This window comes from Dama dama, chromosome 21 (assembly GCF_033118175.1).
Source record: "Dama dama isolate Ldn47 chromosome 21, ASM3311817v1, whole genome shotgun sequence".
Lineage (NCBI taxonomy): Eukaryota > Metazoa > Chordata > Mammalia > Artiodactyla > Cervidae > Dama > Dama dama.
The window spans coordinates 1,913,279-1,940,817 of NC_083701.1; the positions used below are offsets into that span (position 1 = coordinate 1,913,279).

Here is a 27,539-nt window from a genome sequence, read left to right on the forward strand (position 1 = left end):
GTGAGTTGGGGGGAGGGGTGGCCAGGTGGCCCTATGGGAAAGGCTGGTTTAGAAGAGGGAAGGGCCAGTACAAAGGCATCAGGGAGGGAGGGTCTGCTACACTGGACGGCAGAGCATGGGGGATGCAGGGGGCTTTCGGCCAGCAGGGACTGGGGCCTGGTCAGTCCAGCCTGGCAGGTCTTCCAAAGGACTTTGGCTTTACCATGGTCCAATCTTTAGCAGCTGTTGGTGCGACTTATAAGGCACACCCTGCCCTCTGTTGAGGATGGACAGTGCAAGAGGGCAGTAGTGGCAGAGAGAGATCAGTTCAGAAGTCAGAGACATGTCTAGATGAGAGATGACAGAGGCTCAGACCAGGGTGGGGACAGCTCAGGGTACAGGCTGGACAGGCCCTCAATCCCTTGCAGAAGTAGCAGGGGTTGAGCGGAGTTTTTGTGGCTGAGGGCTAAGTGGGGGGGGTGGGGTGGAGAGCACTATGGGCACAACTCTTCCAGAGGCTGGAAGCCAATGGAGTATGGGCACCAGGGAAGGGGCGACTGGGTGGCAAGAGGGAATGTGGGTTCTAAAGGTGCAGCCAGGCGAGAGGCATGGCAGTGCTGTGGGCCAGCAGTGATGGGGATGTACCCCTCCAGGGTCAGGAGCTGAGCTGCTCGCCCTTGCAAGGTGGGAGGTCAGCCACCTTTGAGTTGTTGAAGGGTGAGTGCAGGTGCAGGCACCAAGGTTGCTGGGGAGAGTTGAAAGCCAGCCTCATTCATTTGAATCAGTTCTAATGAGATGGATGAAGCTGGAGCCCATTATACAGAGTGAAGTAAGCCAGAAAGATAAAGACCAATACAGTATACTAACGCATATATATGGAATTTAGAAGGATGGTAATGATAACCCTATATGCAAAACAGAAAAAGAGACACAGATGTACAGAACAGACTTTTGGACTCTGTGGGAGAAGGCGAGAGTGGGATGTTTAGAGAGAACAGCATCGAAACATGTATATTATCTAGGGTGAAACAGATCACCAGCCCAGGCTGGATGCATGAGACAGGTGCTTGGGCCTGGTGCACTGGGAAGACCCAGAGGAATCCGGTGGAGAAGGAGGTGGGAGGGGGGATCAGGATGGGGAATACATGTAAATCCATGGCTGATTCATGTCAATGTATGACAAAAACCACTACAATATTGTAAAGTAATTAGCCTCCAACTAATAAATGAAAAAAATTAATTAATTAATTAAAAAAAAAAGAAAGCCAGCCTCAGCCAGACCCAAAGTCTCTTCAGTGGGGGAAGGGAACACAGAGGCTTGAGGTCTTTGAGTTGGGGGCAATGGCTCAAGAACCCAGGCGGATTTACTAGGGAGGGTGATTGGCTTGGTGTCTTGAGGTTCACAGGGAAGGGCCAGTGGGAGGGGAGGACCTACAGGGGCCACTCGCCACATCCTGCCAGCCACTGGGCTGGGGTGAGACAGATGACAGAACAGGTGGGCTGAGGGCTGAGGGAGTGGGGGGCGGGGGCGGGCAGGGCTGGAATATCCTGCAGGAGGAGCCTGAGGAGGGAAGCACCTGAAAGGCCACACTCGCCCAGCACTGCCGGCTCCTCCCTTCCTGCAACAGTTTCACTTTTGCTTTCCTGTCCCAGGGTGCGGGGAGGGAGTCCCGGCTGAAGGCCCAGACTGGGGCGGCCCAGGCTGGGGTTGGGGAGCATAAGTGGGGGGATGTAGGTCGCCTGCACGGTGAAGGGGGCGTCAGGGAACACTGCCAAGGCCCCCTCTTCCGGCCCCAGGGCAGCGATGGGGGAGGCAGAGGCACAGGCAGGAGCGGCCGTGGAACTCAGTGGTCTGCCCCCCAGGGTCCAGGACGAGCTGCTCATGCTCTACTTCGAGAACCGCCGAAGCTCGGGGGGTGGGCCTGTGGCGAGTTGGCAGAGACTCGGCCGCGGGGGCATCCTCACCTTTGAGGAGCCTGCAGGTGAGGGACCAACGATAAGGGGCAGCCTGGGCCCCGCTGGCCACCGGCCCTGACTGCACACTCCCCTCGCCCACAGATGCCGCGAGGGTCCTGGCCCGGCCGGAGCACACTCTCCAGGGGGCTCGGCTGAGCCTGCGGCCAGCCCCACCACGCGCCCCTGCACGCCTGCTGCTCCAAGGACTGCCTCCAGGCACCACACCCCAGCTCCTGGAGCAGTACGTTCAAGCTCTGCTTTGTGCCGTCGGGCACCCGGAGCAGCCTTGCCAGGCCCTGGCCAGTCCCCGACCAGATCGCGCTCTGGTGCAACTGCACAAGCCCCTTTCTGAGGCAGGTAAGAGGCGGGATTGGGGCGGCCTGCCTGTTAGGGGAGGCACCCTGCGCTGACTTGCATCCTCCCCACAGAAGCTGGAGTCCTGGAGGAGCACGCCCGGGCCCTGGGCCTGGAGGGGGCTGAGGTCTCCCTGGCCTGGGTGCCCCAGGCCCGGGCAGTGCGTGTGGTAGGAGGTGGCCCCCCTGCAGACCTGCTGCTGCTAGAGCTGTACCTGGAGAATGAGCGCCGCAGTGGCGGGGGGCCCCTGGAGGGCATGCGCAGCCTACCGGGGCACCTGGGCACCGTGGTCTCCTTTCGGCACTGGCAGGGTGAGTGGGGCAGGACAGGGCAGTCCCCCACCATGGCTTGGAGCCCTGATGACCTTCTGTTCTTTCCCTTCTTCCAAGTGGCCGAGCGGGTGCTGCAGCGGGACCACCGGCTGCAGGGCTCAGAGCTGAGCCTTGTCCCCCACTATGATGTCCTGGAGCCTGAGGAGCTCACCGAGGATGCCGGTGGAGGGAGCCGCCCAGGAGAGCTGGGGCCTGGGGCCCCCGGGCATGTTCTCCAGGAGGCAGGAGGACCAGCAAGGGTACAGAATCATGCTGGGGATGTCACACTGGGCTCTGAGGAGGCGCCAGGGCAGTCAGGAGCCTCTCTGAGCACAGGCCCTCGCTGGGACAGCTCATTCCTGGCACGGGCTGGGCCTGTCAGCTCAGGGTCCGGGGGGTCTTCAGAAGAGGAGGGGCCGGGGAGCCCGAGGACTCTGGGGTCTCTGGACCCAGTGGAGATCGCCGTGAGGTCTTCAGAGCAGGTGGCGTCTGCAAGCCTGGGGCCCGCAGGGTCACTGGGGCAGGAGGGCCTGGTGGAGACGGTGCTGGCGATGGAGCCGGGAGCAATGCGCTTCATTCAGCTCTATCATGAGGACCTTCTCGCCGGCCTGGGAGACGTGGCCCTCTTCCCGCTCGAAGGATCAGATACGACTGGATTCCGGGTGAGCAGCCTCTGAGGAGTCCTCACCTTTGATCCTCCTCTGCCACTGGGGGCTCCGGGTGTCTTTCCTGAATGCTAAACCTGCCAACTGCCCCCGCACCCCACGGTCCTGCAGCTCTGTGGAGCCCTGGCCCCATGCCGGGCAGCTGAGGAGTTTCTGCAAAGTCTGCTGGGCAGTGTTAGCTGTCACATGCTGAGCCTGAAGCACCCAGGCAGTGCCAGGTTCCTGCTGAGCCCAGAGGGGCAGCACCTTCTCCGGGAGCTGGAGGCACGGTTCCAGTGCGTCTTTGGGACAGAGCATCTGGCTGGGGCCGTCCTGGACACAGACCTGGAAGAGGTGGACAAGGAGCCTGCCCCGCCCTCCGCTTGTTATCCCTGCCCAGCGCTGCCTCCACCCTTGCTCAGACGCCTTGGGGGGCAGGTGTTCCAGGGGCCCTGATACTCTCTTCCAACAGGTCGGCCCCACTGAGGCCCTGCAGGCCCTCCCTGGCCTCTCCTCTACCCCGTGGCCTCCAGATGATCCAGACGGTGACCAGGAGAACGCAGGCCTGGGTAGGGCTCCCTGGGGCCCCGGGACATCCTGCAACCCTTTCTTGACTTCATCTTCCATGCTACTCTGCACTGTGCCCGTCTGCTGAGCAGATACCCTCCAACCCCTGTTTCCGTCTTCCTCCCGGCCCCTGACTGCCCCGTCCTGGCTGGGTTTGACCCTTGACCGGGTGCCTCTCCCTGCCCCCCAGAGGAGGTCCAAGAGCTGCTGGCCACCCTGGAGGGCCTGGATGGGGAAGACTGGCTGCCACTGGAGCTAGGGGAGGAGGAGCCTGAGGGGCAGCCGGAGGAGGAGGAGGAGGAGGCGATGGCCCCCGGATCTGGGGAGGGGCCCTCAGACCCCAGCACAAGAGAGCCTGGGCGGCTGCAGGAGGAGGCTGAGCTGCAGCTGGCGCTCTACCGGTCCCTGCAGCCGCAGGGCCAGGCGGCCAAGCAGGAGGAGGCTGCGCTGCAGCGGGCCCTGGCCCTCTCCCTGATGGAGCCGCCGCCCCTGAGTGGGGGACAGGAGCTCCTCCGGGGCCAGGGCCCGGGTGGCTGGGCCCAGCTGGAGGTGCACGCTGCCTTCGAGCAGGATATGGATGAGCTGGACCGGGCCCTGGAGGCTGCCTTGGAGGTGCACCTCAGGGAGGAGCTGGTGGGGGCCCCGAGCTGCATGCTGCCAGCGGAGCTGTGCGCCCGCCTGGAGTGGTACCACGGCGTGAGTGTTGTCCTGCGCGGTGGCCACATCGTCCTCCGAGGCTTTGGGGTCCAGCCTACCCACGCGGCCCGCCACCTGGCAGCGCTGCTGGCTGGCCCCCGGGATCAGAGCTCGGCCTTTCCCTTGGTTGCTTCCTGCTCCACGCGTGAGTCCGCAGCCTGGAAGGGGACGGGGAGGACAAGGGCGACTGGTGCCCCGGGCATGGCCCGCAGCCTTTTTCCTTCCTGCCTCAGTGCCACAGCAGAGGCCGAAGGAGCCCCTGGGCAGGCTGGAGCGTCTTGCTGAGAGCAGCAGTGAGTTCCAGGCAGTGGTGCAGGCCTTCTGTGACACGCTGGACACGGCCCGTGGCAGGATCCACGTGGTGCGGGTAAGGCCACTCTGTCTTGCCGCCTCTGGCCTCTGGGCTCCTGGCATATTTTGCTTTGCAGAGCCCGTGGCCAGAAGCTGCCCAGCGGGTTGAAGGCCATGATGGGCAGGGGAGCCCGGGCTTCCTTAGCTCCTTTTCCTGCCAGAAGGGTGTTCCCAAGTGTGGAACAGGGAGACAGAAAGCTGTGGAAGTTGGGGGTCCCGGCCTGGGTCCCCACTCTGCCAGTGACAGGTGCCTACTGCAGCCTCCTTGCCTAGAGCGTGGGGTGCTGGCGCCATCTCGTGGCTGCTCTGAGGATTGTTCCTTCTGCAGATTGCACCTCTGGGGGCTCCTCTGCCTCCCACGGGTGTGGCTCCAGCAAGAAGAGGGCTGGCTGCAGCCTCCTCCTGCATTCACTTGTAAAAAGTGGCAGCTCTGAGCCTGGTCTCGTTGCAGAAAAGGCTGGGAACTACTGGTGGGGGGCCAGAAGGAAAAGGAGGTTAGGATGGAGGGGCTCGCGAGGCAATGGGGTGGACAATGGAGGCAGCGGTGTCCCGAGGGCCGGTAGGGCCAGAAGGAAGGGCTGAGGAGGAGGCTGAGCCAGGCTGGTCAGCTGGCGCGAGAGTGTGAGAGCAGTGCCCAGAGACAGGATAACTGAGCACGAGCTGGGCTGCACGCTCACGGCCGAGGGGCAGGGATCTGGGGCCAGCCGAGAGCTGGGAAGCCAGGCGGCCCCTTGACTCTTGAGGCGCTGAGCTGTCGGTGGGTGGGCCTGGGGGTGGGGGTAGCATCATCAGCAGCCTGGATCTGGTCAGAAATGCAGAACCCCAGGCTTTCCCCAGCCCTGGCCTGGTCAGCCAGCAGCAGCACCACCACTCTCCTGGTTCTGCTGCTGTAACTCCAAGGGGAGGACTCTGCTTCCATTTCTCGACTTAGCAGCCATCACTCTTGCCCTTTGCGGCAGACAGACCTCCTGCACTCGGGCCCCAGGCTCCTCTTGAGGTTTGGCTAGTTGCCTGTGCAACTTCTTCCAGCAGGACCTCTGTGACTGACGTGGTCTGCTTGAGTCTTTTCTCCACTTAATTTTAGAGACTGTCTCTTGCCTCCCTCCAGAGAAGACGTGGAGGACAGGCTTCCCTTCCCCCCATCATTTCTTCCCTCTTCCATCTCACATTTGGTCAGTTACATTATTTTTATGTTGGCAAGGTTGACAAACCAACATCATCGTCTGACTGTCATGAAGCTCCATGCTTGGGCCATCAGTTCAGTTCAGTTCAGTCACTCAGTTGTGTCCAACTCTGTGACCCCATGGACTGCAGCATGCCAGGCTTCCCTGTCTATCACTAACTCCTGGAGCTTGCTCAAACTCATGTTTGGGCCTTAGGTTGATCAATATATTAGGTTGATCAATATATTATCATAATGAAAAAATATTTACCACTGGCCCAGAGAGGGCAAAGGGGAAGGAAAAACCTAGTTATTAAAACCACGTTGCCTGAAAGAGAATATTCTAGGAGTCAAGGATGAATGGCCGTTAACTTCATTTACTCTGTTCCTTTTTCTTTGTGGTGCTTGGCTGCTGAGTTTCTTCTGGTGACTCCGTCTCCCTCTTGCATAGATTCCTTTTCTGTTTAGTAGAAGTATCTCCTTGAGTGAGTAATAAACATCTTAGACTTTTAAATTTATTTTGCCTTTTGCAACTACAACTTGATATTGATATTTTTTCAAACAAAACATGCTATGTGTTTATTAAAACATTTCTATGAACTTAAGCACAGCTGATTCTTATGTGCCTTAATCTGTACTTATTTTGTTGGCACCATAAATAGTGTAGCTGGGTATAGCAATCAGGATGAAAATATGTTTTCCTTCAGATCTTTGGAAGATCTTTTTCTTTTTCTTTCCTCCTTAAAATTTTTTTGTTCTTGGAAAGGTAAGAAAAAAAACCCAACAAAACCCTTCTGTGGCCTCTTAGCATCCAGTATTAGTGGTGAGAAGCCCAGTATGAGAATGTGAGATTTTTTTCCACCTTTGTATATCGACTTTGGTGTGTGTGTGCATGTGTGTCTGCTCTTGTAGAGTTTCCTTTCACTTTGAAGGCTGATGTTTTCCCAGCAGGTAGGGGCCATAGGTGTGCCTTTCCCATTGTCCTCGGTGTTTCTTCCATCTGAAGATGCCGCCTTCAGCTCAGAGAAACTGTCTTCCATCAAGCCCTTATTTGCTCCCATCACCTGTCTGGTGTCTTCTTATCGAGTTCCTACTACTGAGATGTTAGACCTCCTGGCCCGCCCCTCTCCCACATCAGTCCTTTCACAGTTCCCAACTCTTTCTTTAGCTCTGCATACTGAGTCACTTCCTGATCTTTATCTTCGTCTTATTATTTAGCCTACCCACTGGATGCAGTTCAGCAATTCCATCCTTAATGTAAGAACACTCTAATTTTCAGACTGGTTTTTTTTCACAGTAGGTAGTCTTGTTTCATGGATACAATATTCTTTTGCATCTGTCTGAAGTGACTAGAATTTCTTTAGAAACTTTTTGAGTCCCTGAGTTGGCTCCTCCTGGTTGACTACCAGGTCGGTCACCAGGTCTCCCATCACTGGGAAGTCTGGGCTATCTCCTGGCGTTGGGGGTGAAGTTCTGCCCGCAGTGCAGGCATGGGGCTCAGCTTCTCTCTGTAGAGGCCTGGCTGTGGGCTCTGGGTTTTGGTTGGTGGATGGGTTGTCCACCTGCAGGCCCCCTGGAAGCCCTCCAGTGCCACTTGGGGCCCCGCGGAGGTGGCGAAGGTCAGCCTCATGTGGGCTACTGAGTAGAGTATGGCAGGAGCTCTGAGGTCTCCCCAGGCTCTGAACTCCTCCCAGAGGGCTCCTTGGGGCTCAGCCCTGTCACAAGCGGCCGGGCTCTGACTGATTCCCCACGCCCACCCGCCTCAGGTGGAGCGCGTGATACATCCGCTGCTGCAGCAGCAGTTCCAGCTGCACCGGGAGCGCCTGGAGCAGTGCTGTGAGCGGCAGGCCGAGCAGGTCCTGTACCACGGCACAACGGTGCCCACCGTCCCCGACATCTGCGCGCGGGGCTTCAACCGCAGCTTCTGCGGCCGCAATGGTGAGGCCTGGGTCCCTCCGGGGCGTGGGCTCTGCTCCCTGGAACCACCCTGACCCCTCCACCCCGCACAGGTGCGCTCTACGGACAGGGCGTGTACTTCGCCAAGCGCGCCTCCCTGTCGGTGCTGGACCGCTACTCGCCCCCGGATGCCGAGGGCCACAAGGCAGTGTTCGTGGCACGGGTGCTGACCGGTGACTACGGGCAGGGCCAGCGCGGGCTGCGGGCACCCCCTCCGCGGCCCCCCGGGCACGCGCTCCTGCGCTATGACAGCGCGGTGGACTGCCTCCACCGGCCCAGCATCTTCGTCATCTTCCACGACACCCAGGCGCTGCCCACCCACCTCATCATTTGCAAGCACAAGTCCCGGTCTCTCCCCGAAGACGCTCCTGCGCTCCTTAGCCTCTCCCCAGCTACCTGACCCTAGAGGCCCCCCTCGGCCCTGCCTCCCGCTTCCTAGGCTCCGCGCCCCGCACAGCCCTACCGCCCCGCCTCCTCCTGTCGTGGTGCTGTGTCCCCCCCTTGGGCGGGGTTTCCCCCACCCCGGCTTGGGCCGGGCCGACCACCAGGGGTCAGCAGAGCCCGGGAGGAGGGTGGCCGGGCCAGACCTCGCCCGAGCGCGATTGTGTCGTTTGAATAAACGTGCCTGTGAAACCTGGCTTGGGCCCTGCTGGAGCTCCGGGTCAGACCTCTGTTTTGAGGGTGGCTAGGGGCGGGGCCGAGGCAAAGCCACGGGGACTGGGGGTCAGAGGCCGACCCGGCGCGCCCCCGAGCGACCCCGCGTCGCCCTAGTGTCACGCACGCTCCCCTAACGACGTCTCCTTGGCGACGGGCCGCCCTCTGCGCGCGGGGAGTGGGCCGTGCCCGGCGCTGGAGGCGGGGCCGGGGAGGGGGGGTGGGGTGCTGTCCGAGAGAAGCTGCGCTCGCGCTCCGGCCCCGCGGCCACGGGGACCCCCAGCCCCGCACGCACTCGGGCGCCAGGACCGCACGGGCTGCGCTGGGTTAGGGGCCGGGGCGGGGCTCTGGGCTCGCCCCGCCCGCACAGCCTGCGCAGCTCTCCCGGCACCAGCAGTCCGGCCGCACGGGCCGAGCCCAGCAGAGCTGAGCCATAGCGCGCGTAAGATCTGGGCCGGGACGGGGAGGCACGCGGCGGGCGGGAGCCGCTGCTTGAGGTGGGGGCAGCCCGGAACCAGAGGCTGCGTCGAGGCCCTTCCTCCCTCGGGAGGATGCCACCTCCGCGCGCGGAGACTGCGGAACTGGACGGGCGGTGCCTGGGGTGTGGGCAGGAAAGGCTGCCGGCGGGGTGCGGCTGGCGGCGGGGCGCCGGGCGGGGGGCTGGCCGGGAGGCAGGGTGCGGAGGGGCTGTGCGGGGCGGGGCGGGCCGGGGTGGCCCCCAACTCGGTGCCCACCGTCTCGTCCCAGCCTACAGCCTGGGGGCAGAGGCACAGAGCCCACATTGTGCCCCCGCGCCAGCCCAGCCCCGCCAGGACGGAGCCCCATTCACCTCCTGCTCGCCCGCGCGTGGGGGCCCGGGCGCTGAGGGGCGTGCGCGCGTCGGTGCCGGTGCGCTTCTGCGGCCCATGTCGGGCGTGTGCGTGCCGCGCAGGGTGGGCTGCTGGAGCGGCGGCCCAGGCTCCCTCCCAGCCTCGCTGCAGCAGAGCTTCCGCGGCCCACGCCGATGCGGCTTCAGCTATTTATAGGGCTTCACTGCGGAGACCGAGGTGGGGCTGCGCTGGGGTGGGGTAAGGCGACGGGGAGCCCTGTTGGCTCGGACAGCTTGCAGGTAGAGCTAGTGTCCCCGGCTTGAGGTGTGGGTCCTTCCCTGAAGGCCTCTGAGGGGAGGGGCAGCAGCCAGTGGTTCCCCATGGCCTGCCTTGCTTGCTGATCGGAGGATTAAGGGAGACAGGGTCCAGGTTTGGCACGGAGGGGCCGGAAGCCAGTGTCCGTGCGATGGGGTAGAGGTTGGGATCAGTGGCCTCTGATGGGGTGAGCCCCTGGGCGATGGTGTGGAGGGGCCAGTGTTTGGGTGACTAAGACAAGGGAGTGGCAGTGAGTGTTGGGGGTGTCAATGTCTGGGCGCTGCAGGGAGTGAGGTCAATGTCTGGGGTGGGGGGTCTCTGTGTGGGTGTCTGAAGGACGAGCTGGAGGGGTGAGGCCAACCGTGGATGGTGGGAGAGGGTCGTGCGTCCTGTCCGGGTTGGGAGGCTTCAGCGTGTGGAAGAGGGGGGACGTAGGAGTAGCGTGGGTGTTAGTGTCCAGGTGACAGGGTGCCTGTGTGTGGGGGGGTCCCTGTTTAGGCTGAGAATGTATAGATCAGTGTGGGGCAGTGTGTCCCCACACACAGGTGTGATCCCCTCCTGCTTTCTTTCCAGGAGGCCATGTCGGGCGAGGACCAGGAGGTTCGGGCAGTGGTTGAGGATGGCTCCAACGGGGGCAGTGGCTCGCCCAGCCCTGGGGACACGCTGCCCTGGAACCTGGAGAAAACCCAGCGGAGCCGGCGAGGTGGAGGTGGCCCCGGAGGAAATGGGAGTGTCTTGGACCCTGCCGAAAGAGCAGTCATCCGCATTGCAGGTAACGCTCAGGAACTCGGCCTGTCCGGTTCATCAGCTCTCGCCCGTTGGCTGAGCCCTGCTGTGTGCTCCGTGCCGGGCTTCGGGATTCGGAGGAGAGGCCCGAGGGCGGCTTGCCTCTCGGTCCCGGGTGACTGAGCGCAGCACAGCGCCACCTGCTGGCCGCGCCCGGTTAGCTGCACCAGGCCGGAGGTGGAGCTTGCGGAGGGTGCCTCGCCGCTCTCAGGACGAGCCCTCAGGCCCCAGTGATGGTGACACTTCCTTAGGTTGCTGGGGCAGAGCCGCCTCCCAGGGAGTAGAAACCTGTGGGGCCTGGTTGGTGGAGGCCCAGCCCCTCCCTGAGCCAAGGTTCCGCCTGGCCTCCGGTAGCTGCCATCCTGGAGGAGGACGGGGAAGGTCCGGGGTAAGGACCCTGACCGTGTGGGCTGGCAGCGGACAGCGGCTGCGCCCTCTGGGAAGTAGGTGACCCAAGGCCAGAGGCGAGGGGCGGGATGTGCTGCGAAGGGAGGAGCCAGCTGGGGGTCTCCAGGTCAGCCCCGTGGGCAGGACAGAATGATGATGAGGGGGTTGGGGGGGGCGCGGCGGACGGCGCCCCTGCAGGAGGCCGGGAGGGTGGGCCGACGTGGGTGGGAAGAGGCCGGGAAGCCCAGTGCTGGGCGGGACGGTGCAGGCGGCAGCGAGGGACGTTGTGGGTGGGAGCACAGGGACAGCTTGTGGGGGTGCGGGGAGCTGGAGGGTGCCGCTCCCCGGGGCCTTGTGGGCGCGGCGGGACTGCGATCTTTTTCACATGTCACATCTGGATGCGAAGGAACGAGGCCCTCTTTCATCCAAGGAAGGTGAATCCCGAACGTGCTATCGCAGCCCGGACCCCGGCGCTGTCAGCGCCCCCACCCCATCCCTCCGTGCCGTCCCGCGAGCCCTGGAAGCCGGGGCTTCTGTACATGGGGTGCGCAGCGTTCCCAGCTGGAGGGGCGCTGCCGGGGCGTTCCGGGGGAGGGCGTTTCTCAGCCCTGGAAGACGGGGCTTGCCAATCTGATGGGTAGCAAAGACATTGTCTTTTTTAAAAATCATATTTTCTTCTGTACATTCCCGATTATAGCCGTTTTATTCGTAGTTAATTTTTTTTTTTTCTTTTTAGCGTAAGAATTTCATACTGAAAACACTCGGTCTCCAAGGTTACAAAGGAAAGCTCTCGGTAGCGACGGCGGGGGCGGAAGCGGGTGGGCGCGCCAGGGGCGGCCAGGTGAGCTCGCTGGGTCTGGCGGACAGCGAGGAAGGCGGCCCCTGCCGGGCCGGGCGCGCAGATTTCGGGACGTCGTTGGGCCGACGGCCGGGTCGGGGGCGGGAAGGGGGTGTGCGCCCGCCGGGAGGCGCGCGGGGCGGAGACTAGGAGGTTCGGACGCCGGGAGGCGCCGGGGCGCGCGGCCGCCTCTCCCCGGGGCCCCGCCCGCCCGTGGGGCATCCTGGGTGCGGGGCGGGGCGGGGGCGGCCCCTTTAAGCGGCGCGCGCGGCCGCAAGGGCCGAGTGGCCGCCGGGGACCAGAGGCTGGCTCTGCGCGGCAGCGCCCCGCGCGTCCCGCGCCCGCCGCCGCCATGGCCGCCCCGCCGCCGCCCGACGAGCAGGACTTCATCCAGGCCTACGAGGAGGTGCGCGAAAAGTACAAAGGTACGGCTGCAGCCCCCGCCCACCCTGCGGGCTGCCTGCCGGCCGGCCCTGACAAATCCTCCGGCCAGGCAGTCTGGCCTCTGACACCTCGTCTGCTGGGGTCGTCCTGATCGGAGCCCAGCCCCCCGGCCACCCCCCAGCCTCACTCGACCGGCGCGGCCGCCGGCAGCGCGCTCGGCGGAGCCCGGTGGTCATGCCCTTAATAGGGCATGGTGCGGCGCGGGCGGGTGGGGTGGGCCGCCCTGGCCAGTGTCCTGTGTCCGGCGTCCGTGCACAGCAGACACGTGGGTCAGCCTGAGCTGTCCCCTGCCCCTCGGCTGGGCGCGTCCCCCAGGAGCGCGGGTAGCCGCCTATGTCTGGCAGTGGGTCGCATAGCTGCTGTCTTTCCTCACCTCCCCAAATTGGTGAGCACCTAGGCCGGCGCCCAGCCTTGGCAGGGACCCTGTGATGCCCCTTTACTGTCCGCTGGGGAGCAGCCGTGGGCTGGGGAAGTCGGGTCAGCCCCCTCTTCCTCTCTACAGGAGCCCACTCGGGGCTTTGGCAGACCCCTGCCCCTGCTCAACCCGCCAGGGGCCCCTGGGTCTGCCCAGGCCTTGCTGCTGTCTGCTGCTTGCAGCCCAGCTGCCTGGGGCGTGAGCTCTGAGCAGGCATGGGCGCAGTCCTGGCCCCTGGCCCGAGGAGGCTTAGCGAGGGTTGAGGTGGGGCGCTGGGCAGGGCTCACCCAGAACAGGTCCCAGTGCACATGGCTGGTTATGCTGGCTCTGCCCGCAAGGGCAGTTCAGGGAGAGAGGTCCTGCTGGGACCTTGCCTGGAGCCCTGGGCAGCCGCTGTCCACCCACTGACCTCACCCAGGCAGGGGAGGTTTCACCGGGCCCTAGGCTCATCTCTGCTGGGCGGTCGTCCATTCACAGCTTCCCAGGCCCTGGCCGGGTGGACGTGCTGTGTGCTTCTCCCGCCAGCACTGTGGCTGGCCCGCTTGCCTCTGTGACCAGTTGCTTGGGCTGGAGACACTGCTTTGACTGTGAGCTCATGAGCCTGCAGGGAGGGAAGGTGTGTCTTGGGCGAGCTGGCCTGGCCCAGGGGCATCCGTCTGGACACATCCAAGGCAGGGGGCAGCTGCCCACCTGGGCCGCAGCCTTCCTGGCAGGCCCCAGGATGGACTGTTCGTGAACTGGCCGCTCTGAAGGAAGTGGGGATGCCGCACAGGACGAACAGCGCTCTGTCCAGCACCTTCCCGTGTGGCTCCAGAGCCCGTCAGGGCATCAGGCTGGAGTGTCCCGGCCTGAAAAGCCCCGGCCCTCTGCTCCCTGGGGTGGCACCCACCTCTCAGGAGCGAGGCCTGACAGGACCCTGCGGGCTTCTAGGACAGGTGTGGAACTGCCTTGGCGTGCCCCTCCCCGGCTGGCCTGGTTGCTGCCCGCGGGTGCAGGGCGCCGGCCTGAGGTGGCCAGTGCCGTGGCTCAGCTCTGAGTGCGGCATGGGCCTGGGGCGGCTGAGAGCGGCGAACTAGGGAAGCAGGTGTGGGGGCTGCTAGATGGGATAGGGAAGGCTTCTGGGGGACCCGAGTCTCTCAGCTCCTGGCTTGAGCCTTGGGAATAGGTAGGGGGCTGGGCTGGGCCCTTGCTGATCAAGGCCATGGCCAAGGCCCGGGGATGGCCTTGAGGAGGCAGAGGAGGCCGGGCTGTGGGCTGTGGGCCTGAGGCTGTGAGCCCTTTGGGCCCATGGAAGCCTGTGGCCTGGCCCATAGGCCCCTGGCGTGGAGGGCTGCCCCCCGCGGGGAAGAGGGGTGAGGCCTGTTGGGCTGGAGGCAGGGAGGAGGCAGGGGTTCTCCTCTCGGGGGCGCAGCGAGCACTAACAGGCTTGGCCCTCAGGGACCCCTGCTCAGCTCTGCACACCCATTCCTGGTCACTCACTGGCTGGGGAGGGCCTGGCGCCGCCTCCTGGCCTTGTCCCTGCTGGCATTCGCCCTGCCCCCACCCTTGCCCTGTTTGCCCTCTTGGATGCACCTTCCCCATCTGCCTCCAGAATCCAGCCTCTGCAGACCTCCTGCCGTGACCTTCGTGCCCTCTACAAACCCCGGGGCACCTCCCTGTCCACACTGGGCCTCACTGTCCACACTGGACATGTCACTCCCCTGGAAACCCCCTGCGCTCCCCGAAGCGTCCTGCTCCTCCCAGGGCCTTCTCCACTTCCTGTCTGCCGGCCCCTGGCTCCAGAGCAGATCCCAGCGGGGCTGGAGAGCTAGGCTGGGCTGCGGGAGGCTGCAGAGGCCCGTGGTCTCTGTGGGAGGGCAGGGGTGGGGAGTTCAGGTGATGCAGGCCAGGCTGTGGGGGTAGGGTATGTGGTGAAAGAGCCCCCCAAAGCCCCATGGCGGCCCTTTGCACATGGGTCCAGAGGCCTGTCCAGGCAGATGGGACACAGAGTCCAGGAAAGGGGGTAGGCGGTCCAGTCAGGAGGGTCTGGGCAGCCTGTAGAGAGTTCAAGGCTGTGTCTCAGGGCTGGGAGCCTCAGTGTGGATGGGGAGGGGGGGCTGGAGGGTGCCCACCAAGCTGCTGCGGTGGTCCTGGAGGGGGCACAGATGTGGAGCAGGGAGGGCAGAGGTGAGCAATGTCAGTGGGGGTGTTTGTGGAGGCAGGTCCTCCAGGCAGGGCTGGGGTAGGGGGTCTGCTGGAGGCACCCTCGGGAGACCATCTGGCTTAGAGAGGGTGGAGCTGGGAGGCAGCGGTGGTGGTGTAGGGAGTGTAGATCTCGCATCTACAGGATGTGTGCCCGGCTGGAGGGCTTCCCTCACCTCCCTGTCCAGCCCTGGGCATCCTGTCACGTGTCCCACCCTGTCCCATCCTGGACTCGGTTATCTGTGTCCCTGGCACCAGCCCCAGGCTCTCAGCCAGGATTCAGGGTGCTTGCATGGGGGAGCAGGTGATCACATGGGGTGTCATCTCTGGTGGCCAGAACTCAGTGGGCAGGATTGGAGTCTGGTAGTTATTTGGGATTCGTTGGAGAGGGCTTTTGGTCTGTTTATAGTCAAAAGCTAAAAACAGACGAAAAAGCACTATGAGAATATAAAGAAAAAAGTTGAAAGTGACACTTTGGGTCCCTAGTCTCACTGGCTGGGGTGACCATAGTGTGTGTGTGTGGGGGGGGGGGGGGGAGAGAGAGAGAGAGAGAATTCAGTGGTTTTAGCAAATTAGTAGACTTGTGAAGTCGTTCGCACCATTGATTTCAGAACATCTACAGTCCCCAGCCCCTGGCAAATGCTGATCTACTTTAGGTCTCTGTGGATTTGCCTGTGTAGGACATTTCATATTAATGGAATCATCCCACTTTGTGTCTGGTTTCTTTCGTGTGGTGTAATATTTCTTCCATGTCATAGTGCGTGGTTCTTCATTCCTTTTTATGGTGCTATGATATTCTGTGGTATGGATAGACTCTGGTTTGCCTCTGCCTGGGGTGATGGGTTTGGGGGCTGTTCCCACCTGTGGCTGTTATGAGTATGCTGCTGTGAACACGTGTCTGCGGTGTTTGTGTGGATGTATGTGCTCATCTCTCTTGGGTACCAAGGAGTGGAATTGCTGGAACATGTGCTAATTCTATATTTAACTGTTTGAAGGACTGCCAGATTGCTTTGCAAAGCAGCTGCACTGTTCTGTGATCCCATGAGCAGCGGGTGAGGTTTCCCGTCTTTTCACATCCTCACCAGCACTTATTATTATCTGCCTTTAGGGCTCCCCTGGTGGCTTAGACGGTAAAACGTCTGCCTGCAATGCGGGAGACCCCAGTCTGATCCCTGGGTGGGAAAGATCCTCTGGAGAAGGAAATGGCAACCCACTCCAGTATTCTTTCCTGCAAAATTCCATGGATGGAGGAGCCTGGTAGGCTACAGTCCATGGGGTTGCAAAGAGTTGGACACGACTGAGCAACTTCACTTTTGATTATAGCCATGCAATCCTAGTGGGTGTGAAGTGGTTTCTCTTGATTTTGAGTTGCATTTCCTGACGATGTTGAACATCTTTTCTTCTGCATATTGGTTATTTCTGTGTCTTCTTTTGAGAAGTGTCTGTTCAGAGACTTTATCTGTGTTTACCTTGGGTTTTTTTCTTGTTATTATTGAGTTGTTAGTGTTCTTCATGTATTCTAGATATAAGTTCCTTATCAGATAGAGGATTTGCAAAAATACTCTCTGGTTCTATGGGTTGTCTTCTATTTTTTTTGATGATGTTCTTTGAAGCACAAGAGATTTTAATGGCGAGTCCAATTTATCTATTTTTTTTTCTTGGTTGCTATGCTTTTGGTGTCATATCTAAGAGACTGTTGCCTATTCCAAAGTTATGAAGATTTATATGTATGTTTTCCTCCAAGAGTTTTATAGTTTTTGCTCTTACATTTTGTTCTTTTATCTATCTTGATTTTTTTAATATGGCATGAGGTAGTGATCCAACTTTATTCCTTTTTTTTTTTTTTTTTGGCTGATTCTTTGTTCCCAAACCAAGGATGAAAGCCAGGGCTCCCACAGTGAAAGCGCTGAGTCCCAGCCACTGGACCTCCAGGGAAGTCCCTCAACTTTACTCTTTTGCTTGTGGATATCCAGTTGTCCCAGCATTATTCACTGAAAAGATTCTTCTTCCCCCACTGAATGGTCTTGGCACCCTCATGCTTTTTAGTGGATACAGTACTAAGTATTCCATTATGTGGAAGTATTACCTCACCTTATTCATCTGGTCCCTTTACATTTGGACATTTCAGTTCAGTTCAGTTGCTCAGTCATGTCCAACTCTTTGCAACCCCATGAACCGCAGCATGCCAGGCATCCCTGTCCATCACCAACTCCCAGAGTTTACTCAAACTCATGTCCATTGAGTCAGTGATACCCTCCAACCATCTCATCCTCTGTTGTCCCCTTCTCCTCCTGCCCTCAATCTTTCCCAGCATCAGGGTCTTTTCAAATGAGTCAGCTCTTCTCATCAGGTGGCCAAATTATTGGAGTTTCAGCTTCAACATCAGTCCTTCCAATGAACACCCAGGACTGATCTGTTTTAGGATGGACTGGTTGGATCTCCTTGCAGTCCAAGGGACTCCCAAGAATCTTCTCCAAAACCACAGTTCAAAAGCATCAATTCTTCGGTGCTCAGCTTTCTTTATGGTCCAACTCTCACATCCATACATGACTACTGGAAAAACCATAGCCTTGACTAGACGGACCTTTGTGGACAAAGTAATGTCTCTGCTTTTCAATATGCTGTCTAGGTTGGTCATAACTTTCCTTCCAAGGAGTAAGCGCCTTTTAATTTCATGGCTGCAGTCACCATCTGCAGTGATTTTGGAGCCCCCCAAAATAAAGTCAGCCACTGTTTCCACTGTTTCCCCATCTATTTGCCATGAAGTGATGGGACCAGATCTCATGATCCTAGTTTTCTGAATGTTGAGCTTTAAGCCAACTTTTTCACTCTCCTCTTTCACTTTCATGAAGAGGCTCTTTAGTTCTTCACTTTCTGCCGTAAGGGTGGTGTCATCTGCATATCTGAGGTTATTGATATTTCTCCCGGCAATCTTGATTCTAGCTTGTGCTTCCTCCAGCCCAGCGTTTCTCATGCTGTACTCTGCATATAAGTTAAATAAGCAGGGTGACAATATACAGCCTTGACATACTCCTTTTCCTATCTAGAACCAGTCTGTTGTTCCCATGTCCAGTTCTAACTGTTGCTTCCTGACCTACATACAGGTTTCTCAAGAGGCAGGTCAGGTGGTCTGGTATTCCCATCTCCTTCAGAATTTTCCACAGTTTATTGTGATCCACACAGTCAAAGGCTTTGGCATAGTCAATAAAGCAGAAATAGATGTTTTTCTGGAACTCTCTTGCTTTTTTGATGATCCAACGGATGTTGGCAATTTGATCTCTGGTTCCTCTGCCTTTTCTAAAACCAGCTTGAACATATGCAAGTTCATGGTTCACGTATTGCTGAAGCCTGGCTTGTAGAATTTTGAGCATTACTTTACTAGTGTGTGAGATGAGAGCAATTATTTGGGCCTATCACTAAAAGTGATTGTATTTTGGGACTTCCTTGGTGGTTGGTCCAGTGATTAAGGGTCCACCTTCCAATGCTGGGGACTCGAGTTCGATCCCTGGTTGGGGAGCTAGGACCCCACATGCCGCGGGGCAACTAAGTCCATCTACCACAACAAAGATCCCGAGTGCTGCCACTGAGACCCGATGCAGCCAAATAAATGAAGAAATATTTTAAAAAAATGATTGTATTTCTAATTTGGCCCCTGGTGTAGATGAGCCAGCAGGGCTTGCTCCCCTTCTGTCTTCCTCCCCACTCCTCCGGGGGAGCTTGGGTCTTGGATTAGCTGGGGAAGGGTCTTCCCAGCTGGATGGTCAGCACTTGGCAGGGACTGTTCCTGCTGCCCTAGGGCCAGGAAGGAGGAGGGGGCGTCTGCTACCCATATGCATCCTGGGGTGGGGTGCATCCAGGGCCTGTGCTGCAGGGAGGAAGGGCCTGGAAGGACCCCGGAGGCTGGGAGATCTTGGGCAGGCTGGTGGTCAGATGGGCCTGGGGCAGCATGGGGGCTGGGGGCCGTGGAGTGGGGAAGGCATGGCTGGGGGGGCTGGGGTGCATGGCTGGGGTGCAGGGGAGGCAGGCGCCAGGAAGTCAGAAAGAAGTGTCCACATCAGGTGTCTTTGGGTGGGTGTGTGGCTTTTATGATCTTGATCCAGGTCTTATTTTGTCTTTCAAGTGAGTGTATATTTTGAAGTTTTGAAATGTATCTTTTTCCTCCTTTCTTATTAAATAAATGGCTACATGGGAATTTTATCAAACAGACACAGGGTTAAGCCTCAAGGGGCACACCTGAGCTTTACTGTTATTACCACCACAGGACCTCGTGGGGGTTTTCACAATACAGATACCCCCCAGCATACCCCCTGCTTTGGGTTCCTGTGGCTGCTGTAACAAATCACCACAATCTGGGTGGCTTAAAACGACAGAAGTTTTCCCTCACAGTTTTGGAGCCAGAAGTCTAAAGTCTAGGTGTCGGCAGGGCCGAGTGCCCCCAGAAGCTTTGGGGCAGTTTATGTTTCTGGCCCCCCCCAGCTTCCAGTGGCTGCATCACTGCAGTGGCCCCTCCATCTTCAGTATGGCCTCCCTTGCATCTTCTCTTCTGTCTCTTGTAAGGACACTTAGGACTGGACTTAGGTCTTCCTGATAGTCTAGGATGATCTCATCTCAAGAGTCTTAACTAAGTTAAAACTGCAAAGACCCTGTTTCCAAAAGTAACTTTCACAGCTTCTGTCTGTTTTTGGAGTCATCCTTCAGTGCATGGCCACCTGCCTTCTGAAATTCATGTCTGTCACGTGCAAAAGATATTTGCCTCTCCCAGCATCCCCAAAAGTCTTATAGCCACAACACTCAGTCCAAAATCTCACCTAAATCTCATCCAAAGCCCCACATCTCATCTAAGTTGTCTGTATCAGGTATAAGTAAGATTCTGCATATGGTCCACACTGGGGTGAAACCTGTCTCAATTTGTGGACCTGTGAGCTAGAAATCAAGTTGTATACTTCCAAAATACAGTGTTGGAGAGGCAGAGAGTAGACAGCCCCACTCCCAAAGGGAGGAAGAAAAGATAAAGGGGTCACCAGTCAAGCCTGAAACCCAGCAGGGCAAGTTCCAATATGGCTGAAGGCCTGAGAACACCCATCTGGGGCTTGATGCTTTGCTCTCTGTACCTTCATCTCTGCCAGCCTCTGTCTCTGGGCCCAAGGCTCTGCCCTTGGAGTCATCTTTCACTTTTTTTTTTTTTTTTTAATCTATTTATTTATTAGGCTGCTCTGGCTCTTAGTTGCAGCATGTGGGATCTAGTTCCCTGACCAGGAATCGAACTTGTATCCTCTGCATTGAGAGCTCGGAATCTTAGGCACAGGACCACCAGGGAAGTCACGATTTTTCCCTTGATGGGCGGCATATGTTTGAAGCTGAGTAGCTGCTCTGTCGCCCCATTTCTTGCCTGCAGAACCCCTGAATTCCAACATCTTTCCTTCATCCTCTTCTATTCAAGCTGGCAGTGTTTCTGCTGATACAGCACCCTTTTTGACCGTGTGGGTCTCCCGTGTATGCCACAGGGACCCATGCCATCAGGGAGGAGGCTCCTCCTTCCCAGGCGGCCCCTCTCTGACCCCAGCTTGTGCTGAGATGGTTGGATCTACGAGTCAGACATCAGCTCTTTTCAGAGGACGACTGTCTAGTCACGTCATTGGCTTTCTCTCCTCACAGCGAGTCTCCCCACAGTCAGCTCTCCTGAACCTGAATAGGCGTGAAGTTCCCGGATCTGCAGCACTGGCTCTCTTCTTGTTTCACAGTTCCTTCCACGATTGATGTCCTTCCTCCTGCACTTTACTGCAAGGAACAGGTAAAAGCCAGGTCACACCTCCCAAACTTGGCTTGGAAACCTCCTTAGCTAAAGATCCAAGTTCATCTCTTGCAAGTTCTACTTTGCACCTGGCAGTGGAACTCAGCTCAGCCAAGTTGTTTGCTGTGTTTAATAAGGACCACCTTTCCTCCAGCTTCCAGTGATTTGTGCTCAAGGCAGTCCAGACTTTTTCTACCACGCTCCTCAAGTTCTCCAGCCTCTTCTGTTACCCAGTTCCAAAACCAGCGCCACGCTTTTAGATATTTGTCACTCCTGGTAAAAATATCTTCATTAGTTTCCTGTGTCTGTCATAACAGATGACCACAAACGGGTGGCTGAAACAGCAGAAACTTCCTCTCCCCTCTGGAGGCCAGAAGGCCAAAGTCAAGGTGTTGGCATGGCATTGGCTTCTCTGGAGGCTCCAGGGAAGACCCTGCCTGCCTCTGCCTCTTCCAGGGTCTGGGGGCTGCAGCATGCCTTGTGGCTGCATCCTCGCAGCCTCTGCCCCTTCTTCACGGGCCTGTCCTCTGGGAATTTCTCTTCTGCCTCTTATAAGGGCACTGTCATTGGATTTAGGTCTCACCCAGATATGCCAGAGTGATCTTGTCCTGATACCCTGAACTTAATCACATCTGCAAAGACCCAATTTCCACTTAAGGTCACAGTCATGGGCACCAGGGGGCTTGACGTGAGCACACCTTCCAGGGCTGCTGGTCAGCACCGTCCCTCCGGGTTGCCTGAAGTGGTTGGTTGGTGTTCTGTAAAACCTCCGCAGCTTTATGTTTTATGCTTCTTTTTAAGAAAAATGTGCACAGTATTTTATAGTATAATTTAGTTTATGTGTAACTTGGTAATCTAATATTGTGAAGTATTTAGGTGCAAACATAATTGCGGTTTTGGACTCTGAATTTTAAATCATTATAACTAAGATCAAACACATCTTTATTAATCAAAATAGGAATGATTACAATCAACACATTTTTGCCAATAAGAAATAAGTTTATTCCTATAGTGTAAAAATCCATGCTTTGGGATTCAGTGAACTCTTGGAAAGCATTTTCTGCCTCCTCCTGGCTGTGGAAGCGTTTTCCCTGCAAAAAGTTGTCAAGATGCTTGAAGAAGTGGTAGTTGGTTGGTGAGAGGTCAGGTGAATACGGAGGATGAGGCAAAACTTTGTAGCCCAATTCATTCAACTTTTGAAGCTTGGTTGGTTGTGCGATGTGCGGTTGGGCATTGTCATGGAGAAGACTTGGGCCCTCTTCGTTGATCAGTGTTGGCTTCGGGTGTTGCAGTTTTCAGGGCATCCCATCGATTTGCTGAGCATACTTCTCAGATGTAATGGTTTTGCTGGGATTCAGAAAACTGTAGTAGATCAGATGGGTAGAAGACCACCAATCTCTACCATGACCTTTTTCTGGTGCAAGTTTGGCTTTGGAAAGTGCCTTGGAGCTTCTTCCTAGGCCAGCCACTGAGCTGGTCGTTGCCGATTATCATATAAAATCCACTTTTTGTCACTCGTCACAATCTGATCAAGAAATAGTTTGTTGTTGTTGCGTAGAATAAGAGAAGACAATGTTTCAAAATGAGGACTTTTTTGATTTGCGATCAGCTCATGTGCGCTAAGTCAGCTCACGAGGCACCCACTCATTCAGTTTTTTCACCTTTCCAATTTGCTTCAAATGCCAAACGACCTTAGAATGGTCGACGTTAAGTTCTTTGGCAACTTCTTGTGTGGTTGTAAGAGGATCAGCTTCGATGATGGCTCTCAGGTGGTCATTGTTGTTGTCAACCTCCAGTGGCTGGCCACTACGCTCCTCATCTTCAAGGCTCTCATCTCCTTTGCAAAACTTCTTGAACCACCACTGCACTGTACGTTGGTTAGCAGTTCCTGAGCCAAATGCGTTGTTGATGTTGTCTCCTCTGCTTTACAACCCATTTTTAATGCGAATAAGAAAATTGCTCCAATTTGCTTTTTGTCTAACATCATTTCCATAGTCTAAAATACAGATAAACAGCAAGTAATACATTACTAGCAGAAAAACAAAAAGGGGGAAATGCACATTAACATGATGTATACCATAGTCACATTTATTTAAGAAGGTATTCTGATATCAAACAGCAAATGTCAACAGTGCAAAAACCACAATTACTTTTGCACCAACTTAGTGTTTTAGACATGTGTAACTTGTTTTTATTTAATGTTACAACAAATTTGATCCTTCTATGGCATTAGTTCATGATTTGCATGGTAATCATACCTCTTTATTTTGTATTATTTATGTATTTGTGTCTTTGGTCGGCGGCAGGTGTACTAAGGGAGAGAACGCACACGAGGCATCTCTTGGGCAAGGGGAGTCGGCCCTGCACCGGCGCAGCGTGTTAGCGGCCGGTGGAGGAGCGTGACTGGGCTCAGGCACACATGCCGCCCGCTGGTCTCAGCACTGCCTCACTGTCGTGTCCTTGGGCAGCTTCCCGCTCAGGACCGCCTCCTATTGAAACTGATCTTCTCCCGTGGACCAGTAGATTTGGTCTAGTGCAGCTTTTGTGCTGTTGGAAACTGCTGCATAGAAGAGCTGTGTTGCTGGATCATGTGTGTCTATGGCTGTTGTTACAAATGGAATTTCTGGGTCAAACCAGCAAGATTTAAGCTCCAGCTGCACCATGGTGCCGTTTTGTTTTTGTTTTGTTTTTTCATCTATCAGATTGGCAAAATTCCAGAACCCCGGTTTCTGTATTGTATTGGTGAAATGGTGGGAACCAGGCCAGTGAAAGTGTCTATCAGGCCTAAAAACCGCAGTGCGTCTAAGAGCAGAGGATGGGGGCAGTGCCTGAGGGTGGGTGGGTGCAGGTCTGCAGCGGGGGACCTCCCGACAGTGCAGGCAGAGGGTCACTTTTTGTGTTGAAAGAAGGAAAACCGAGAATCATGTTTGTGTTTACTTGATTTTTTCCCCATAAAGAAATTTCAGAGATTTGACCGTGAGTTGCATACTGTGTGCAGGGCAGGGAGGGGACGAGATGGGGGCACTTTTCCCTGTGTCTGGGGAATAATTCCTATTCAAACACAATGTTTTTACAAGGTCCTAAGGTGTCTGCTCTGGAGTAGGAAATAGCAACCCCCTCCAGTATTCTTGCCTGGAAAATTCCATGGAGAGAAGAGCCTGACGGGCTACAGTCCATGGAGTCGCAGAGTCAGACACGACTGAGCGACTAATACACACAGGTTGTCTGCCAGGTTCTGCAGCGCCTGAGAGGGCTTGCTCCCCACCCCCCCACCTTGCACCCCGAGTCAGGGCTGCAGACAAACAGCAGCGTCTTGCCGATCTGATATGAAATCATGTGAGCAGGTAAACGAGGCAATTATTAACAGAGTTGGCGTGCGGGGCAGGTGTGCCTGTCAGGAACGCAGTTCTAGCTTGGGCGCAGTGGTCCTGTGGGGTTGGACCCCTGCACTGGGAACGTGAGTCTGCACATGGGTCTGGGTCTTTCTTTGTGCTTGTGGGGCTTTCTGAATTTAAGTCCTGACGGATTTTTATCAATCTGTGCCAGAGAAGTTTATATCGTGCACTGCGAGTGCAGGGTTTCTCCCACCCTCTTTTTCTAACTCACCATTGTTAGCCTATAAGAAATCTCTCCAGTCTTTAGAAGGATGTTGCAGGCTGGGCGTTCTAGTGAGCTCCCTGTTGGTTCTGATGGGTGGTTGATGGTGCTGGTTTAGGTGCTGAGGAGGCAAAGGACATTTGTCATCACTCTGTGGTCAGAGTGGTGTGTGTACGGTTTCCTTTCCTCCTCACGGGCCTGGATCCACCTTGCCAGCAGCTGAGCCTGGAGGCTCGCTCTGGCCTCTGGCTGCGTGGCTTTGGGGACATCCCAGCCACCATGCTGAGTCTTACCGCCCAGCTGCTCCTGCTTCCAGTACTTCCCACAGAGGAGGCCTCTGGGGGCAGTGTTGCTGTCAGACTCAGATGGAAGTCTGGTCTCCTGTTAACAGCTGGCCCTCCCCACCTGTGGTTCGGCCACTGGGGACTTTAGTAATTTAAGGTCCAAAAAGTAAAACTTGAATTTGCTGTGGGTGCTGTTTACATAGGATTTATACTGTAGTCACAGTTATCTGTGTGCTTCCAGTGGCTCTGGCTCAGACAGTAAAGAATCCGCATGCAGGGCAGGAGACCTAGGTTTGTTCCCTGGATCGGGAAGATCCCCTGGAGGAGGAAATGGCAACCCACTCCAGTATTCTTGCTTGGGAAATCCCATGGACAGAGGGGCCTGGCAGGCTAGTCCGTGGGGTTACAAGGAGTTGGACACGACTGAAGAGACTGACACTATTTATGTAGCACTTGCACTGTATTAGCCTATATGCAAACACATCTTCAGTTTTTATAAGGGACTTGAGCATCCAAGGATTTGAGTGTTGGCTGGGGTTCTGGCACCAGTTCCCCTCAGATCCTGAGGGACCCCTGGACCTCCTTTCCCAGTTTATTGGGCCACTTTGTAAAAATCAGAAATCCCAGTGAGTTTTTATGAGTTGTCAGCAATTTTGAGATTGATACATAGGTTTTCTCCTTTAATCTATTAATGAGGTAAACCTCCGTTAATAGAGTGCCCCCGTATGATCACGGGGAACCCTACATAGAAGCCGTCTGTGGCTATCACCTGTCCACCAGTCACTAGTGAGCCGCCGCAGGGCAGGCTGTCCCGGGGTGGGCGCAGCATGAAGCTGGGGAGTGCTGGTGGGGAACGCGGACTTGAGGGCAGGGAGGGCCTTGGGAGCAGCGGGACGGTCTGGCTGGCAGGCAGGGTGTGTGGGGGTGGGGTCCCCCTTGCCTTTGGCCCGGGGCCACACCTGCCAGGGTCTCAGGAGACTTGTGGGGCACTTTGTCCCAGACAGAGGGGCTGGGAAGGAGGGGGCCTGGCTGTGGTGGAGGAGCTCAGCTCCGGTCCCAGGGACCAAGGGGGTGTGAGCTGCTTCTTTGCTCATCAGCCTGTACCTGTGGGTGCTGCTGGCTTCACCCCTGTGGTGTCATCACGTGCCCCCCAGTCCAGACCCAACACCTGGCGGGCCTGCGGCAGGAAGCGTGGACGCCTGAAGGTGGCAGCCCGCCTGGGGAGGGTGTGGGCCCCCAGGGAGGAGCCTTGGGTGAGGACGGAGGGAAGACTGGGGTGTAGGCCTGTGGGAGCCCGGGGTGCCTGTGCCCCACAGCCCCGCACAGAGGACCAGGGTGGAGCAGGAGGCGCAGCCTGGGGCTGACCTTGAAGCGGTGTGCCCGCGGCACCATGAATGAGGCCGAGCTCACCCCACTGGGCAGTGCCAGCGGGAACATTCTCCCCAGGGTGCCGGCAGTGATGCTCGGTGTCCAGGAGGCTGATCCTGTTAGCCGTAGGGCTGGTGGTGGGGACCCCGCGAGATGTGCTGGGACCCAGACAGTTGGTGGCAGATGGACAGACCAGACGGTGGAGCCACCAGGACCCGTGGGGCTGACCCACGGCGGGATGACCCCAGAGTGCTGGCTGGATCTGCTGGGTGGTGGGTGGTGGCACCTCCAGAGCTGGGAGACAGGAGCACCCCGAGACAAGCCCGGTGGGGACCTCCCAGTGGGGAGGCGGGGGCTGGCTGCCACTTGGGGGGGTCATGTCACCCGACGGGCTGAGGTGACCCAGAGGAGCAGGTGGGTGGAGGAGGGCCCCCAGCTGAGGGATAACGTGGAGAGCATGGCAGGTGGGGAAGTGAGCCGTGATGAAGTGCCCTGCCTCTGCCCAGTGGGACCCACCATTGGGCCTCACCCGGAGCGCTGGCTGGGAAGATCGCCAGGAGGTCCAGACTGTCGGGCCTCTCCTGCAAGGAGTGAGTGGCCATGATTTCGAGGTCAGGAAAGCCACGTGCAGAGGCGACTAGCAGGACACTCCGAGGGTGGCCAGTGGTGAGGGTCGGGGACTGTGTGTGGGGGCTGGGCCTGCCAGGCGCGCCTGGATCCAGCTTGCTGGCCTGGCAGTCTGGCTGGGGTCAGCGGGGTCAGGAGATCGAGAACTGGAGGCTGGAGGGGTGAGGGCCGCGTCGGATGGGAGCATGCGCTGGCGGCCAGGCCCTGCGCATTGATTAGCCGAGGCCCCGCCCCGGCTGGAAAGCCCCGCCCCGCGCCTCCCGGCTCCTCCCCCAGGCTGCGGCTCTGGCCTGGGCAGTGCAGTGCGGGGCTGGACTCTGCGTGGCGGCGGCCGCGCCGCCCTCAGCCCCAGCGGAGACATGGACCCCTCGCGAGCCATCCAGCAAGAGATCAGCTCCCTCAAAGGTGCGGGCCGAGGCCGGGGACCGAGACAGGGGATGGGGTTTGTGGACCAAGCTCTGACCTCTGCCTGGATGCACTCCCCACAGAGCAGCGGTCGGAGTCTGCAGCTCTGGGCGCAGCTTTGGGAGTGGGGAGCTGGAGCCCCAGGAGGCCCGGCCCATGCCCCGCCAGGACTGCACCTGGTGCGAGGTCCGAGGCTGGCTGGGAGGGCTCCAGCCGCAGTCCCGCGGCCCCGCGGCCCCGCAGCCCTGCAGCCCTGCAGTGTGTCAGGGGGCGGAGCGGCTGCGGCGGCGGCGGGGGCGGGGCGGAGGCGGGAGCTGGCCTCTGCTGGCGGTCGGGTCGGCACTTTCTCCTCCTGCACTCTGTCGAGTCCCCGCCCAGCTCGTCGGCCTGCCCCCAGCGTCCGAAGGGACCCGGCCGGGCCTGGGGAATCACTGGGGGGAGGCTCCAGGCGGGCTGGCTCCGGGCAAGTCCACACTGCAGTTCTTTGTTCTGGGATGGGGGGGGGGGGCTGCTGGGGGCTGCCCAAGGGCGCCGACTGGTTGCCCTGGAGACCCGGAGGGGCCTGGAGTGGGGTGGAGGGGGCCGCCCTGTCTGCCCGCCCAGGCCCTGCCTTTGCTGAATCAGCGGCTGCGGTTCCCGCAGTGTGGGGGCTGGGCAGAAAG

The 27,539-nt window shown here is 58.0% G+C and overlaps 2 protein-coding genes across 4 annotated transcripts in view; both read left to right on the forward strand.

The window, feature by feature from the left end:
- The first annotated feature begins 1,619 nt into the window (after positions 1-1,619).
- On the forward strand, positions 1,620-8,630 carry PARP10 (poly(ADP-ribose) polymerase family member 10). Its single transcript, XM_061122994.1, has 10 exons — positions 1,620-1,961; positions 2,038-2,292; positions 2,364-2,600; positions 2,679-3,262; positions 3,377-3,598; positions 3,717-3,813; positions 4,002-4,652; positions 4,741-4,874; positions 7,787-7,958; positions 8,030-8,630. Exons 1-10 carry the CDS (start codon positions 1,784-1,786, stop codon positions 8,374-8,376), a joined length of 2,877 nt encoding a protein of 958 aa, XP_060978977.1. The 5' UTR covers positions 1,620-1,783; the 3' UTR covers positions 8,377-8,630.
- A 1,688-nt stretch (positions 8,631-10,318) lies between these two features.
- The window catches only part of PLEC (plectin), a 53,037-nt gene continuing 35,816 nt past the window's right edge, over positions 10,319-27,539 (forward strand). Inside the window, exon 1 of one of the 3 annotated variants that reach the window (XM_061122996.1) lies at positions 10,319-10,526. In XM_061122996.1, the coding sequence (XP_060978979.1) occupies positions 10,334-10,526 (193 nt within the window). In that variant the 5' untranslated portion in view covers positions 10,319-10,333. Of the gene's footprint in view, positions 10,527-12,095; positions 12,191-26,816; positions 26,878-27,539 lie in introns of those variants that run through there. The other 2 variants (XM_061123000.1, XM_061123001.1) reach the window with 2 other exon arrangements.